At 34.5% G+C, this 18,005-nt stretch overlaps 1 protein-coding gene across 1 annotated transcript in view; it reads left to right on the top strand.

Moving 5' to 3' along the window:
- Positions 1-18,005, top strand: part of LOC150110348 (uncharacterized) — a 220,889-nt gene that overhangs the window by 158,303 nt on the left and 44,581 nt on the right. The window contains exon 17 of the mRNA XM_090396252.1: positions 14,739-14,834. Within this exon, the coding sequence (XP_090252378.1) occupies positions 14,739-14,834 (96 nt within the window). The remainder of the gene's footprint in view (positions 1-14,738; positions 14,835-18,005) is intronic.

The following is an 18,005-nucleotide window of genomic DNA, read 5'->3' as shown; positions in this document are numbered from 1 at the left end:
GTGCTTCCATCTGTTTGGGAAATATTAGTGTGATTCATCGCACCATAACACAGTTTTCCATGTTTCCACGTCCAACTATTAACGCTCTTTAAGCCATGAAGGCGAAGCTGCATGTTGGTTCGGGTAATGAGAAGCTTGCGTGTTATGGTCCTACCAACGGAACTTAGAGCCACGATTCAGAATACTTTTGTGTAGATCCATGTTCTAGTCGATGTCCAGAACTCTGCAATAAGCAGGTGGCCGACGAATGGCAGTTTTACATATTGTCCTTCGTAGCACTCTACGGTCACGTTAGGTGAGGGTCATGGGTCATCCACTTCAGGTATCATTTGCATTTGACTCTCTACATTTCCATCTTAGTTCAGTATCACTGACTGTTGACCTGTAATATCTAAATTGTCAACAGTTTGCCAATCAGATAAGCCTTCGACATTTGATTATATCACTACACTGCCTTTAATCATCGTCATTTTCCGATATCTCAGCCATTTTACTCTGACACAGTTGCATTGATTTGGGAGAATCATACTCCTAAAATTTCTACCAGCTTCGAAAACGTGCCTCGTTACATGAGACAAAGCATCTTGTACATGGGGGGGCATTCTTTAACTTCTCTCCAAGCAGTCAAGAAATACATTGGTATCCAAAAGATTAAGCAACACTACATCTTTTGTTGTATATGAAAGATTTTCATGACTACAACCAAATATAGACATAAATTTATCGTCGGCATAGTAAAAAATATTTCACAACAATGTGTTATAAATTTCATACAAATTAAATTAAAATACTTTCTGGCAAAAGTTAAAAATTTCCTAAGGAGTAGTTAAGTGCTTACAGAAAACTATATGCAGAGATATTTCAATATGTCCGCCCGAACTGGGATGCAGAATCTCTTTCCATGCTTAGCACCAAGTGATTCAGGATATCTTCAACTAAACAGGACCAATCCTCCTTCAGTGCAAAGGATAAGGCCTTGTTTATTTTCTGCAGGGAGATTTCGAGAAGCAAATATTGAGATCTTTCAAGCATGCTGGCCACTGGATTCGATTAAAATCCTCGGTCTCCATATGTATCTCTACTGCTCGTGTACGATGTGGTGTGGCATTGTTAATATATAAAAATGAATTCTTCGCCTAGAGTACCACGGAACAGTCGAATATGACAAATTTCATTGCAATATCGTTCATCAGCCATGGTTCCTTTTTCCAACACTTGTAGCCTCTTGCGTCCATTTAGCATAATGCCACCACACACCATGACCCCAGCACCATCATATCTATCCTTTTAAGTGATTGATATAATAGTACTTAGTGCTGGGGTTATGGTGATGGTCATGGTTATGGCTACACTTGGAGAAAAGTTTACAATAACTCTCATGTATAAAGCGTAAATTAGCCCATTTTTATGGATATAACACCTCTGAATATATGCTCTAAGATGAGCTGTGGCTGAAGAGACACAGACAGAGAGGCCTGCAGGGCGTGTAGGTGCTTGTTGCAGACATCTTGCCACAAATTGTCTTGATATTAGCGTAGCTGTGCTTGAATGGAGCAACTTGGAAGCCGACCTGCTTCAGTATGTCAGTAGTATGGGTCCGACTCGTGACCAGATCAGGATCAAGATAAGATAAGGAATCCTGACATGATTGGATGTTCATTTTATGATGTCATTGTGGGCGTGATGTCATGAGATTGGAATGTTAGCGATTTTCCTGTGGGCATATGTGTCAGTGAGGTGAGTTCTTGTGTTTTGGTTCGCGTATGGAATTATGGGTGATGGTAGAGAGAAGGATTCGTGTTGTGATTGGTGGGGCACTAGTGACCAGATCAAGATCAAGAAAAGATAAGGAATCGTGTCGTGGGTGTGTTTTGTTTTCAGATGTAGATAAGTGACCTCATTTGTTATTTGTAAAAAAGTGATGTCATTTGTTAGTTGTAAATTAGTGACGTTGTTGTTTTGAATGGAAAGGGAGATATATTAGTGTATAAGGAATCATGTCGTGATTGGTGGGACACTTTTAACCAGATCAAGATCAAGATAAGATAAGGAATTGTGACGTGAATGTGTGTTATTATAGAGTTTGGAAAGCTTGGAATGTTGCCGGGGCCATCGCCTGTTAGGGACATCATGTGGTGTGTTTGGTTTGGTTGTCTATAGATGAGTGTACTAAGTTTCGAATAAATTTTGGTGTGTTTCTTTCCTGATAAAGGATGGGAATTTTTAGAGTATAGTAGAGTCTTGATGGTGGTCCTGTTTAGGGTTTTCTGAATAATTTAATTATATACTGGTGTCCCTCAAACACAAACTTTTGTTTTTCTTCTATAAATGGCTGTACTAATTTTCCAATACATTTAGGGGTATTTCTTTCCTGTTAAAGGCTGGGATTTCTTAGAGTAGAGTAGAATCTGGTGGCAGCTGTTTTCGAGCTTTTCTGAATAATTTAATTATATGTTGGTGTCCCTGAAAAACACACACACACACACACACACACACACACATTCACACACACATTCACACACACACATTACTCATGAAACGTCGCTAATGTATCCATGTTGATACTGAAATATGTATCCTATGATTGTTCTTTTGAAAAAAAAATAACTATTCACTATTAGAATTACGTTTATCAAAATATATGAGCAGTGATTATTGAAATTACAATTATCAGTTGTTATGTTTAAGTTAAAAAAAAAAAACTTACATTTCTTTCCAGAATGGGAACATCTCGGTACTATCTACGTTTTCTTAATATTCCAAATTGTTAATTTTTAACATATATTCACAGCACAGAACACAAACACAAGTCTGAAAATACAGTTGACTATTTCATTATAGGTTACTGGGGCTAACATATATTCACAACATAAAAAAGACTAAGGAACTGTAGTTTAATCTGTTTGTATTAATCACATCCTGTTATGGTATTGTTCAAAAGGTATCATTTTCCCAATGTTGGTTGTTTCTCAAACACTTACATATGACTAAGTGATTAGCATTCACATGATTGTGGTGACACATATCCTAAACTTATTCATGGGGGATTGGAATTCTCCTGGTCTTACATGAGAGTTTGATAATACTTCACACACCACAATCCAATCATCACCTTTTTCATGACTCATATTCTCTGTTTGATGTTTTGTGCTGTTTTATCAGTTTGGGGAAGTACAACTGTTTTTCTAGCATAAAACTCTTATGACACATATCCTAAAATTATTCATTTCTGATTAAGGATTTTAAAAACTTATTGTTTTCAAGTAGATGGCTTGTTTGTTTCTTTGTTTATATTTTGTGTAGTTAGGAATCTGGAATTTATTTCGTACGAATATTAGCTCTCTAATCTCTTTTATCCGGTTGCTATTTTTGTTGTACCTAGGTGAGAAATCGTGTGTTTAGGTTGGAACTCTTCATTACTGTGGGAAATTATTGCTGTAGTAAATTAATGCTTAGATTTATTTTTTAAAACCAATATTAACTATTAATTTTACCTGCAATTCCTTGTGCTCTTAACCTATTTCTGTAACTGAAATTTATTTATTTTATTTTATTTTTCTTTAGCATTAGTAATATTAAGTAATGGAGAATATCTGACAAACAATGTTTTGAACTAGATGTAGCATTTTCTTTTAGAAATTTCTTTTGCCAGCACAACAAATAAATAGTTATTTCTTATTATTTCAAATGAATATTAGCTCTGTAATATATACTTTGTTAATTTCTATGTTACCTTTTATTTGACTGTAATATTATTAACAAATTTTATTTACTGAATCTAACATACAGAAATTAAATAAAGTTAAAAGACAGGTATCTACTATATAATAAATAAATTGTCACTTTTCAGATGAAATATTCTCCACTAAAATTCTGCCTATTAATTTAATACCCATTTCCTTTTGCTTCCAAGAGTTGACACAGTTTAGTTGAGTGGATTTAAAAAAAAAGTCTTTGGTTAGTTTGTGGCATGAAATTTTACAAGGGGAAAAAAACAAATGTTATGGTCTTACGTAAAAATGTATAATACATCAACGACACCCAATTTGTTCATTTAAATTTACACATTTTATTTGAATGAAATATTATTTACAAATTGTATTTACTGAATCTATCATCAGTAATTTTTGACGATGCGACTCTCATCAGAAAGTTAATTTTCATCTGGTGATCATTGGGAATTTATTACTGTAGTAAAATTAAGGGTTGCATGTTTATTTTTTAAGCCAATACATATACTTCTGAGAATTATTAAAAGCATAGAATCTTTTGTTATGTTTCCAAAAGCACTTAAAAGTACACGTTATGTTTTCACGTTTTGGGCATCCAATTTCATTTAAATCAAGCACAGGCCTCTCTATTAACCCGTTGATGTTTTTGATTTTTCTCTTCCTTTGGCAAGTAATATTTGATATTTGCATGTTGATTCTATCATCCAATTTCTTAGTTTGTCCAGAGATAGAGAACCAATTTTCCACTTCAGATGATGGTTATTTTTTATTAACCACGAATTCTATTTTTTAATTCTTTCAGGTAATTCTTTCCAACTACAAGGTAATTTTGTCAATGCATTTCTTATAATAATTCCATCAGAAATACAAATTTCTTTAGAAAATATATGTGAAATCCTATTCAAACGAAATTGGCAATCAATAATCCCAATGATAACTGAAAATGCATATTTTTCACCCACTGTCGATTTTTTCGTAATTGTTTTCCTTCATTCTTCTTCTTGTTAGATTATTTCATATGGAACCACAAATAAATAGTTATTTATTATTATTATTATTATTATTATTATTATTATTATTATTATTATTATTATTATTATTATTATTATTTCACTGATTATTAGCTCTGATCGTATATTTTATGTTAACTTTCAGTTACAATATTCTAAACAATTAGAACTTTTCACAAAGAAACTTTCAGAGTTGAAAAGTTGATAAGGCTCTGTATTACTAAAATCTTGGTATTTAGGGTCTAGCAACTCACTGAGGAGACTAAAAAAAGGTTGAAACAGGTCTGGGAGTAACCCCACCCATAATGCATTGCAATATACATCTTTTAGTGAGATGTTCTTTACATTATGGGAAAATACTAAGAATAGTGATCAGAGCTTTACTCACCTTTACAATGAGTTGCCCCGGAGCTGTACCATCTTCAGACTTGAAATATGTTTCAGGTGCAAACTTAATTGTTTGCATACTTGGAATTAGGAGTTAAATAACCAAGCTTATAAAATTATTTGGTAACTCTAATATACAATATCCCCAAGTTTAAAAATTAATTACATCTATATCTCCTCCATAGATTCTTATTAAAAATAAAAACACCTTGCAGCAACTTCTATAGGTAAAGTTGATAAGGCTCTGTATTACTAAAATCTTGGTATTGGTTTTTAGGGTTTACTATTCACTGAGGAGATATCAAAAAAGGTTGAAACCGGTCTGGGTAGTGACTCCACCCATAATGCATTGCAATATATATGGATCTGCGGTTCAACGGGAAGGGCGTTTGATTGATCGCTGTGTTTTTTTTTCTAAACGTACCTGAATCAACTTGTGTATGCAATCCAAGCTTTGCCTTAAATGTTGATGAATTACCACGGTGTGGACGTTCCATTTTAATTAAATGACTGGTTGTGTAAAACCAGGTTTCTTCCTGTTTATTCTGGAAACAACCCCAAACGTGTTGTTCAGTACTCAGCTCAGTCGTGAAACGTTATTAATAATAGCAGTTATTGTTATTAATGTTAGTGACATCCAGGGAGCAGGGAATCGGGGACTCCTCTCTTATCCGTACTACTTCTGATCATCTTCTACGGTGTCATATCTTTTCTTCACCAACTCCAAATATTAGCCTTTCCAAACATGCGCTGGTCATTGTGAAGGAAATCTCTCTCTCTCTCCTTTCTTGGCGGCATTCATTCAGTTTCTCCAATGATGCCATGCAGCAATATTCTGTCTGATAGACTGAGACATTTATAGATCACAGGCATGTCACTTTACAATTATTAGTGTGTTCAGTCTACAGATCTTTAATCTATCCTTGAAATCGACATTCCGTAATCATATTTAACACCTTCCTTTACATCCTTTCCACTCTACCTGCAACTTTCTGTTGCAGGTGTGGACTGCAGATGCATGATGGTGATTGCAGGATATGGAATCTGTGTAGATAGTGTCTTAGTTTTCCGTGTCTTGTTAGTACCGTGGTTAAATCTGGAAAAATTGAGTGTTTTTTCAGCCGGAGTCTGCTTCTGATGTTAGGAAAGAATTCTTTTGTTGTTGATCCGTTTTTTTATGTTTTCCATTCTTCTTCCCACATGTCTAGGTTTTTCTGTTCTGCACGTGTTTTTATAGCAGATTTCGAGATTTCTGGTAACTTGTTTCTAGCCGTTCTTTTCTGGCTGCTTCTTTATCCAACTGATCCGCTCTCTCGTTTCTTGCAATTCCAGTACGCGCTTTCACCCAGCAGAAGTTGATTTCCCATCCCTCTAGAGTGAGATTTCGAACCAGATTTCTTGTCTGTTCTATTAATGCAATATGGTTGTTCTGGTTTTTTATGCCGTCTATAGTGCTTCCACTATCACTCTAAATTGTTGCTGTCTTTTGCTGAGAGGTGTTCAGTTCTAATTGCTGAAGATACATAAGTGACTGAACTATAGCAAGTTGTTTTGCTTGGTTATTGAAACAGAGAGGATGCAGTCGAGAGCAGCGTTCATGTATAATGGACTGTCTGTTGTATGTAGTGAAAAAACAACCGACGTTCCTTTCGGTTTTGTTTTCGTCAGTGTATATTTGGAATTCGTCACTTTCAGAGCTTTCCTTCTCCTTAATATTTGTTTTCTTTGCTGGGTGAGGCCACTTACTGTAGTGAAACGGACTTTCGTAGCAATTTGGATCGATTTTGTAACTTTTGATATATCTTCCGGAAGTGATTTCATATATAAGAGATAATTCTTGTATTTTCAGGCAGATCGGTGTTAGAGCTACAATAACGCAAGCTGCCTCGAAAGGTATTGTCCTGTATCCTTTGATTATGCGTATGGCTATAAGGCGTTGAACTCTGTTTAGTTTTTGTCGGTTTATCTTTGATTTCGGTGCATGTTTCCAGGCAGGTGCAGCATAAGATATCAGTGGTAGTATAGCACCGGCATATATCGTTTTCAGTTTTCGAAAAAAGTTTACTATTTGTAAGCTTTTTTCTGCAACATATCAGATGTGCTTATTGAAGGTGAATTTTTCGTCTATTGTTACTCCTAGGTATTTTAGCTCACTGGCTACCTCGAGAACTTCTCTATTTAGGAAGACTGTTAGAGGTAGTTTTGATTTTTTTCGTGAGATGTGCAGCACTTTAGACTTGGTGCTATTGAAGGGCACTTTCTTCTCGCGTGCCCACTCTGCAATTTTAAAGAGTTCTTTGTTGGCCATTACTTCTAATTGTAAGTAGTCAGGTCTCCGAATCATTATCATCGGCGATGGCTATGGCTTTTTTTTCTGTAATTAAAGGAAGTCTTAAAAGGGAGTCGTACTGGATGCTCCAGAAACCTGGCCCACAGCAGGAACCTTGTGGACAACCTCGTTTGACGTTTTTCATTAAACTTGTGGTTTGTAGTGTCATAGTTTCTCTTCTGTCTGAAAAATAATTTTTGTAAGGTAGAATAAGTTTTTAGGGCATTTTAAATCTATTAATCGATTGATTATGGCTGGCCACCACGCACCATCGAAGGCTCCTTGTACATCGAGTGAGATCTGTAGTACATCTTTTTTTTTGTTGCTCTAGACTGTGTTCTACGAACTCTTTCACCTCCATAATTGCGTCTACTGTGCTGGACCGAGGTCTCAATGCGTATTGATGGCTGCTTGATAAGTTTCTTGAGTAGATGTGGTGCATTATTCGGTTTATTAGAAGTTTTTCTAGTTCCTTGCCAGACACATTTATGAGGCTGATTGTTTCTGTATTTGTTAATTTCGTTGGATGTTTCTTTTCCTTGTTTGATTATAGATATAATTTTTGAGTGTTTCCATATTGAAGGAAATCGTCCTCTTATTAGTCATTTGTTGTAAACTGTTCTTATGAATTTGGGAAATTCGAGAAACGCTGTTAAGCGTATATCTCTGCTTATTCCGTCTTCTCCAGGAGTTTTTCTTGGATCCATTGATCTTAATATTGACTCGATTTCATTAGTTGCAAATGGGTCGTCGTAAGAAAAGTCTATATGTATTTCCATTCTTTGTCTGTAAGTTTTGTGGATTTCTTCATCTGTTGATTCATCTTCATCGCGAATAAACTTCTCTCTCATAATAGCTGCAGTTTCTGTAAGTTGTTAGTGTAGGTGCCGTCTGTTTTCTTGATAGTTGATAGTATAGGTGTTGTCTTGTTCTTGTTTGCTGCTAATTTATATATGCTATTCCAAGGATTCGATACGGTTGAAACTATACAAATTTTTTTCCATGATTCTGTTTTCGCGTTTGTAATTTTGGATTGATAACTGTATTTGGCGTCATAGTAGTTCTGTCTTCTGCTCTCTTTTAAACCTTGGTTATTCTATGTTCTTTCGTATAGTCGTCTGAGTGCGTCGACACGTTTTCTTCGGACTGTTAGTTCGTCGTTCCACCACGGTACTGATGTTTTTCCATCGATGTTTAGCTTCTTGGTTGTTCTGATTTGATTGCATGGATTTTTTCAGACCTGATGAAAGTGCAGAAGCAGGGAAGTCTATATTGGTTTGTGCTGATGCCCAGATGGTTAGGTTTTTGTCTAAGCTGAGTTGTTTTTCGCTGTACGCATTAAAGTGATGTTCTGAGATTAAGCGTGAAAATTATATTTTTAATGCTTTTATAAATTTCTGTAGGTTGGTTTTATTGAAGTATTTGATGTTAATGCAGTCGTTTTTGTTGTCTATTCCGTTTAGATTTTTGTTACTGATGATGAAACTTATTATGCTATGGTCAGAACAGCTTTCCTCTTGTTATTTCCATTCAGAAACGCGGGGTAAAATAGCGTTGTTTGCCATTGTTAGATCGATGAAGCTGCATCCTCTGCAATTTTCGGACGATGGAGTGTTACAGTCGTCGTTTAGTATGTGTAGGGAATTTGATGCTATGAACTCAACTCTTCCAAATTTTTCCCTCTATTGTTTGTGTTTTAATTAAACCATAATACCGAATGAGCGTTGCTATCTATTCCAAATATTAGGCAGTGGTTGGTGGTAAACTCCGCGATGTTGCTCATTTTTTCTGAGTCGTATTTTATGTCTTGTGATAGTCGAGATACATTCTCGCAGCAAACGTTTTAATTCCTCAGAACGTAATTTCAATAAGTACTGAGTCCTCGTTGCTGTGATGGGTAATTAATATTGCCTCGACTTCAGGGTTTACTACGAGTATTGCAGCTATCTTTCTTTCTGATCCTTTGGAAAATATTTTGTAAATACTTGGAAAGCCGAATATTTTGTTGTTGATATTGTAATGTTCTTGTGTTAATGTCAGTTCTATGTTTTTTCAATTTATGAGTTCTGTTAAGTTATTGACAACCTTGAGAGAGCGTTGTAGATTTATTTGAAGGCATGCCAGGGAAGTAGTGCTGTTTCAACAAGCTTTATTATTGCTTTCCATAATCTATGTTTTGGATTTTGTGCTGTTTGTAGTAGTTATATGTCGGGCAGCCTTTGCTTAATGCCATGTGTTTGCAATCATTTTTGGTTTTGGAATGCTTGGTGTGATTTTGGCAATTTATGCAATTCATCTCGGACTTATTTCGTGGGCAGTCGCTGAACTTATGTTCTTTAGAGCAGAATGGGCAGGTGGTTTTTCCCCCTGCAGTGTTGTGTATGATGGTGAAATTTATTGCAGTTAAAGCATCTCTGGACGCTTACGTAGTCTGCACAATGGAAAATACTACATAGGATTTTGACACTGGTTTTCAGTAGCTTGGTCCTCACCGTTGGATCGACTTTTATAATCAAGTTTATTTTGTTCGTTTTTTTATTTGTCATGATAAATTTCTATGTCATAATCTGTGTCGTCAATGAAGTCTTCTTCGTTGTGCATGCGGATTGAGTCAATTGCATTGTTGGTATCAATTTCACTGGGAATGTCATATATAATTAGTCTTGGAAGATATTTCCTACTGTGATTTACTATTAACGTGTCTTTACATTCCTTCGTGATTTCGTTATGTAGCAAATCTATGTCGGTCTTTTCTTTCGATTCAATTAAAACTCCTCCGTTATTAATATTTTTCATTTTTGTCATTCCGACTTTGATTTTCCTTGGGTCGATTTTTTCTTTGATGATATTTTTAGTTTCCTCACTGTTAAATTGAGCTATCGGTTTCACTATTAGTTTATAACATGGGTTGTTTTCAGATTCATCTTTCTTTTTAGCGTTTTTTTTAACGCATGCGAGTATAGTTGAGTAGGCTGAGCTAAGTTAGCCTGTCCTACCTGGTTGCTGGTAGCAGTCTGTAGTTCTATTGATACTTTACTTTCGTTTTTCATTTTATTGAAAACCTTTGTTAATTCACTCACCAAGGTTAGTATGTCCTTTTTTAAATCGTTCCTTAAATTGCCGCTTACTTTGGCTACATTACACAGCAAATGTAGGTCTTTTTCGATTTCTAATTCGTCTATTGCTGTATTTCAATATTACTCGAGGTTGTAGTATTATATACAGTTTTCCTGCTTGTTCCTAGAAGTGACACTTCCATTGAATAGGGTTCCAGTGGTAGCAGTTGGGAGGGTAGCTGCTAATCCTATTATGCACGGGTCGTTGTTTTGAGGGTAGCTGAACGATATATACAATCAAAATAACAGTATTCAGTCCATAAAGATAGAATAAAATTAACTCATACGCGCTTAGAACTGTGAACTATAGAGTAAATTACTCTCTATTAGATAGATCACTGTACAAGCTATCATTCGATACCAGATACATCCAATTATTCTGTTAGATTCCGCACAAATCAAGGTAGCGATTTCAGGCACGTCAGCCCACTCGCGTGCGTGCGTGCGTGCGTGTGTGTGTGTGTGTGTGTGTGTGTGTGTGTGTGTGTGTGTGTGTGTGTGTGTGTGTGTGTGTGTGTGTGTGTGTGTGTGTGTGTGTGTGTGTGTGTGTGTGTGTGTGTGTGTGTGTGTGATTTTTTGCGTTTTGCAATTTTTGCAGGCAATTTTGATATTTTAAGAGATTCTTGGAGTTTTTGTAGGATTTTTACCGCAATGACCGGAATATTTGCACTGTTGCCGTGATTGGGAGTAGGGGCGACTTGCATGGGGTGAAGGAACCTGGAGATCACCACTCACACAGAGAAAGTATCCAGACTACATTCTAAACGATGTTATGCCCCGTATATATACCGCATTGAGACATCGATTCAATTAGCACAATTTATTAGTTTCTCCCTCTATATCAGGTTTATGTAATTTCAGTGCACTTCAATGGGTAGTGAGAAAATCACTTATTATTGAAGTTACGAAGTTTACTATATATAAGAGCGAAGAATATGTAACGTAATTTAACGATGCTGTTTGCGGTAAATTCACGGTGTGTTATAATGATTATTATTATTGTGATCCTGTTCGAGTTCTGAGTAAACAAGGTTTATCATTAATCAAGATCAAATCTGATACAGAATAATTCCTTGTTTTTATTATTGATTTGCTCCAATGAATTGCTATACACACAACTGAATGAAGAACAAAGATTTCATCTCAAATTTCCCCGAGTGTTCATCAAAGATCAAAAGGCACAAAGCGAAATTCTTCATGCATAACACTGTTTGTGTCTACTGTGACCTTGCTGTCCGTCTGACAGACGTCTAAAATTTTTGACACAATATTTACTTAAGTTTCAAATTTCAATTTAAAACAAAAATACTTCTTTCTATAAACAATTATATAGTGGTATTTTGAAGACACGATAAATTTATTTAGTAAATACCCTTTAATCATTCTTATGAAAGAACTAATGACTAGTATCGTATTACTCTAACTATCTTATTATCGCTCATCCATACATTCCATCTTAAAGAAAGAGCTTATATTTGTGCTTATATAGATTTAATCCTTAGTTTTCCACAGATCTACAATCGATCTGTCTTCTGAACATGAACTTCAAGAATGTTATGAATAATCGCATAATATCCAATATGCTATGTGATTACTTGTGAAATTTTGCAATTTAATGAGAAAGATTCATCCGAAAAGAGAATTTTTCAGTCAACAGATATAGAGAAGTCAGATATTTGAATGTTAGACTTCGTCTTTTCTTATAAGACTATTTTGATTTAAGAAGGAACAAAAAAGGTTAAATATGGAAGATTCTGACCTTGACAAAATATGGTAGAAAATAACTTCCAGAAATTTTAAATTTTAAAAATACAAATAGCATTGTCATTGCACATTTACAGAACTTAAAAGTATAATTTTAGAATGTCTTTTTAAAGAAACTGTTAAAATGTGAAGATTTATTACGGAAATCTATAGATAAACGTCTGGAAAACTCTTTTTATAGAATGTTTCTGAAATTAGATATGATACAAATAAATGTTAGAATCCTCTTAATTCAGTTGATTCTGAAGAAAACCAAACCAATTTCAATTCTAATATTTACAAAATGAAAGATTTCCTTCTTATAAAACAGCCTTCTCCATCTGTTTTCAGGCACCTTACAGGATGAATTTGAGTGTTTTAAATCAAGGGCCGGCGACCTGCCGATCGCATTAGCCCAAACGTGCATTTTGGCGAGCCATAAAAGGTTGACCATACTTACATGGCATGTGGCCCATATGTTGAATTATTTAAATAATAATTTTATAATATCAATAATAAATTAAAAATAATTTTACACCTATACTTCGTGATATCGTTGTGCAGCTTGGCGCTAGTCAACCTTGTGAATCATCATGGTGGGAATAATAAAGGCGACTTTATTATTCCCACCTGCTTACCAAATGCTTACCAAAAAAGCACGGAAAAAACACATATATTGTGATCCATACACCATATTACTTCGGTTTTACTAATAATCATTTTTGATTGGGTTTCATTTTTATTTTTGTTTCATATCTCGTACTTTAAATATTTCTGTGTTTTTTAAGATTGATATAATAAACATTGATAACATGAGTATGTTTCCCCTCACTGTTTTCGCTTAATTAAATTTTTGTAGCCCGATTATTAAAAATAAAAGATGAATGTGGCCCGCAAGTCTGAAAAAGTTGCCAACCGCTGTTCTAAATGAAAAATTTTCGAAATCTTAGAGCTCTGAGCTTCCAAACGAATCTTCTTAAGTTTAGATTAAATGTTAACTTCTTTATGAATGGAGACATCTATTAAACACGTTATTCAAAATAAAATTCAAGTGATAAAATTTTTATAATTAAAACTGTGAAGAAGAAAATTAACAGCAAAATTAATCTTATTAAAACTTTTCATGATATTTAATGATGTTTTTGAATTCAGGAAAACAAAATAATCTTTGTAAATGTATGAAAAATACTGAAAAATACTCATAACATACCTGAGGAATTTTAATGTCCGACTTGCGCTGTTCGAGATTGAAATTTATGTGTACGTCTTACATTGCACAGTTTGCGTAATTATAAAGGAATATTTTTTCAAAAACAGAAAAATATCTGATGTAAGAAGAAATGAAGTCATACATATTGTTTGAGACTTGTTCTATTCACTGAAAATGGAAGTAATTTGCTTGTTCCCTGTCCAGAGTTGCAATGTCACATTCATAATAAAAATGTAAAGGTGGTACATGAACCGAGTAACGGACAGAAAAACCCAGAAAGCTGATACCAAGAAACCTGAAGATAGTCTCGTAATGACGGTATGGTAACCTCGGAATTAATATAAGCATTATATTACGTATCGAAACTTCAGAGGATACGGAAGAGAAGAATTAGTAGGTAGACTAAAGGGATGTGCTATGGTATTCAACAGAAGGAGAGTTGCACATAAGTCAGAACATCATGTACACTGATAAAATAAACATTATGTCCGGTTCATCGAGCACTGAAAGTCGATGATATGAAGGGGGAAAATCCTGTTTTTTTTTTCTCTTCTCTCAGTTGGATCTATGACTATAGGTGTAGCTGACTCCTGGAGAAAATCTTATACCTGAATGCATGATCTCAGGTATATGATTTTCTTATACCTGAATTGTTATTTCACCATTTAATTGTGCCTGGAAGAATGAATGTTGATGGACAGACAACATTTGAGAGATCCTTTCACGAGAAAGAAATTAAAACAAACGTGACTGCTTGTACAAAGTTACGATGATCAACCAATAGAACACTTGAAGAAAGAACAACAGAACAATGGAACAACGAAAATAAAACAATAGAACAACGAATATAGAACAATAAGACGAAATTGAACACCCGATATGGCCAGTCTGAATCTGTTCCATGGTCAATGCTACGGGTTACCTGAGCCTTGTACCTCTAATAAGCTTTGCGACTTCGTTTTTGGAAATCTAAACTAACATTTTGTTTGTAGAACAGAGTTCCATATAACATCCTTATTTTATTCAAGAAGTAATGTGTTATAAATTTATCAAAACTCTGCACTACTTTCTGTATGGAATTATCACAAAAAAGTTATCTTTCATTTATATTACATTACTACGATAATTGATTATGTTACATACCTTCTAAAGAAAGATCTAATTAACTGTTATAAACAATAATTCCTTTCGATAATCCATTTCTTTTTTCAGTTCTAGATCTTCAGTGTACATTTGGTGAAAAGAAAACGCTATGTGCAGGGTGGACTAGCACAGATAGTTGGATGCAGTACGACAAGCAACATCGAGGTAACTTTAGCTTTGTACAGAGTTAAAAATTATTATGTCAGACTTTACAAATTGAAGATTCAATATAAGTGTAATATCTTAAAATGGTGAAAAAAATCACCATATTTTCATTAGATTTGTGATATCGCTCCAAATAATAGACGATATAATATTATAAGCTTTAATTTCGCTTTAACGTGCTATGTACTGCTAATATTTCTTGTTCACTCAGGTTTGACACTATATAGGAAAATTCCTTAAACTATTCAGGAGTGGCTGTTCTTAGGTTCTGTATGTTAAGCCCCCCCCCCCCCCCCATTCAAAGCATATGCTATTCACAGAGGAGTCAGCCCACCTGGAGACCTGGAACACGGGTTCTCCTAAAGACCCATTAAAGGATGTAATGACGATTGCTCCACCTTTAGCGCTGTGCTTGGTATGGCTACTCTTTTCTTCTTCAGAAACTTCTGATGAAGCTGGGTAAATTTTCTGTTCTTCTTCATGCTGTGGGATGTTTTCAGAGTAGAGCACCGATTTTGATTTCTTCGTATCTTCCCTTTCATTGTCCCTTGACCTCTTTGGTGTGACACTTGTGATTTCCATGTCTATTCTATTTTCTACAACTTTTTCTGCGACCTCAGTGATAAGAACTTCTTTGTTTGTGTTACTTTTCTTCCTCTTAATTGGTATGTATCCTGAATACAATATCTTTTTTTTACCTAATTGTTTCTTTGTTTTTTAAATGAAAGTGGCTTGTGGGGTCACATGAAATTTTTCAAACTGTATGTAAGTCTTCAAATTAAGGAGAAAATGTAATCCAGTTATTAATACATTGTCTGTTGATACTCTCTTTTGTGCTATTGGCACACAAAGAGAGTAAATAAGAAAGAGTTCAAATAAGATTAAAACAAAGAAAAAAGAGTAAAAGAAAAAACAAGAAAAGAGTAAAAATAAGAAAGATTTCAAATAAGAATTCAAAGTTCTGTATACGAAACTTTGAATTCTTATTTGAACGTCTAAATATTTTTCATCCGTGATATTTTAAAATTAACTCTCTCACCGGTGTTTGTCTCAATTTTTGAAATATTTCTTTTACGATTTTTGAAAGGCCCATCCTTTATTTTTCGAATATTGCTTCCTCTTCTTCCTTTTTAAGACTTTTCGTGTTCTTTGTTTTTATACGACTTCCAACCGAAAGGTTTTTATTTTATATAAACGTAGAGCATATTAGTGCAGCCAGTCAGTCAGTGTGTGTGTGTGTGTGTGTGTGTGTGAGTGAGAGAGAGAGAGAGAGAGAGAGAGAGAGAGATTTATGTATAAGTATGATTGCAATTAATGCTTTTCATTTTAAATATAAAAGCCACAATAATGCGTCATCAGCCATTGTCGATTCACTGCTGGATGAAGCCGTTTCCAAGATTACTGCAAAACTCTCTGTCCATGGCTCTCCTTTTCCATGTCACTCCTGCAAATCGTAGGATATCATCAATCCACCGTGATTTAGATCGGCGTCGTGGTCGTTTTTCCTTTCGTGGTATCCAATCCTATACTTGTTTTGTCCATCGCTGATCTTGTCTTCGAGCAATATGCCCAGCCCATTGCCACTTCAGATGTTTCGCCCTTCCTATGATGTCAGAGGCTTTTGTTTGATATCTTATCCATGTATTCCTTTTGTGATTCCAATCTTGTGATACCAAGCATACTTCTTTCCATACTAAATTGTGTTCTTAATTTTTGAATTTCCTTTGTATTCGGTGTCCATGTTTCACAGCCATATGTCAGTATAGGAGGAATACATTAGTTAAAAACTTTTCTCTTCAGACATAACAGTAGTTAGCTTTTGTATAATTTTTATTATTTCTAGTTGGACAATAATGAGTATTTCTATATATTATATTTTTGTATAAGGTATTTTTTGGTGTGAATTTACAAGTAGTCATTATGAATATACTTAGGATGTGTTCATTTGTCATTATCACTCCTGTTATCGTAACGTGTTGTAGATGAAATGGAATGTCCTATAGACAATCTTGAGAACATCATCATGTTATGCCCTTTCGGATACATGTCAGAAAATATACTGTTATAATGATATAAGATTTTTTGTAGGAGCACTATAAAATTCTTGATGTGATTCACTAACACACCATAGACGTTTTGAGTGCAATAGAATATCGTCAGCAAAATCAGTCAGTCTTTTGGTATTTACCGCAGCCGATTTCTTAATTGTCAAAAACTAAAGAGATGAGTGCCCATAAACTTTTACGAACTTCGAATGAATTTCTTTTAGCTTAAACCTTCTTTTACAAAGAATTTTATAACCGCACAATACTCAATTTTATCCATCTCAAAGGATACAGACAACACTTTTGCTTCAGACAGCTGTATAAAACAAACTACTTGATAGAATGACTTGCAATTTCACATGGATGCTTATGATAGTCGGTATGAACTTAGAAAAAATCTTGCCGATAGTCTTGCCATCTCTGGTCGAGGCTGAGAACTTTTATGATCACCAACGTATATATATCTTCCTCTTCTTCCTATCCAGGTTCTAGGCCAAGTGGCCTGTTCCGGACTGAGTTCTTCATGTTCTTCTTGGTCGTCCACTATTTCTTGTTCCTCTAGGCTTATATGTTAAGATCTTTTTTAGTAATCTTTCTCTTCGTTCTTGCTATATGGTCTAGCCAGTGTTTTCTATATTTAATCACTGAGTCTGTTATGTAATTAATTTTAAGATTTTAATTATGTCTCTATTCCTTTTTATTATCTAATAGGGTTAGTTTTTCTGTTTTTCTAAGGAATTTCATTTCTGCTGCCTGAATTATCTGTATATCTCTTTCTCCGAAGGTCCATATCTCACTTCCATATAATAGTGTAGGTTTGGCTCTTGTTTTGTAGACTCTGAGTCGTGTGTTTCTGTACATAATTAGATTTAAAGGTTCTGGTAATAAATCCAATGATTTTTATACTTTGTCATCTTAAACTTAATATCTATTTCATTTATGCAAGATAGTTTACAGCCTAGGTATTTGAAATTATTAACTTTCTCAATTATTTTATTATTTATTAATATTTTACTTCTGGAAGGGTTATCTCCATGAAGAGCTATGGCTTTAGTTTTTTCCGTTGATATTTCCAGGCCATATTATTCTATATTATTATTTAAATTATAAATTGATTTCTGCAGTT

This window comes from Typopeltis vanoorti, chromosome 1 (genome assembly GCF_054136105.1).
Source record: "Typopeltis vanoorti isolate ZY-2024b chromosome 1, IOZ_Tvanoo_1.0, whole genome shotgun sequence".
In the NCBI taxonomy this organism is placed as follows: domain Eukaryota; kingdom Metazoa; phylum Arthropoda; class Arachnida; order Uropygi; family Thelyphonidae; genus Typopeltis; species Typopeltis vanoorti.
This window is presented reverse-complemented; position numbering and strand designations above follow the sequence as displayed.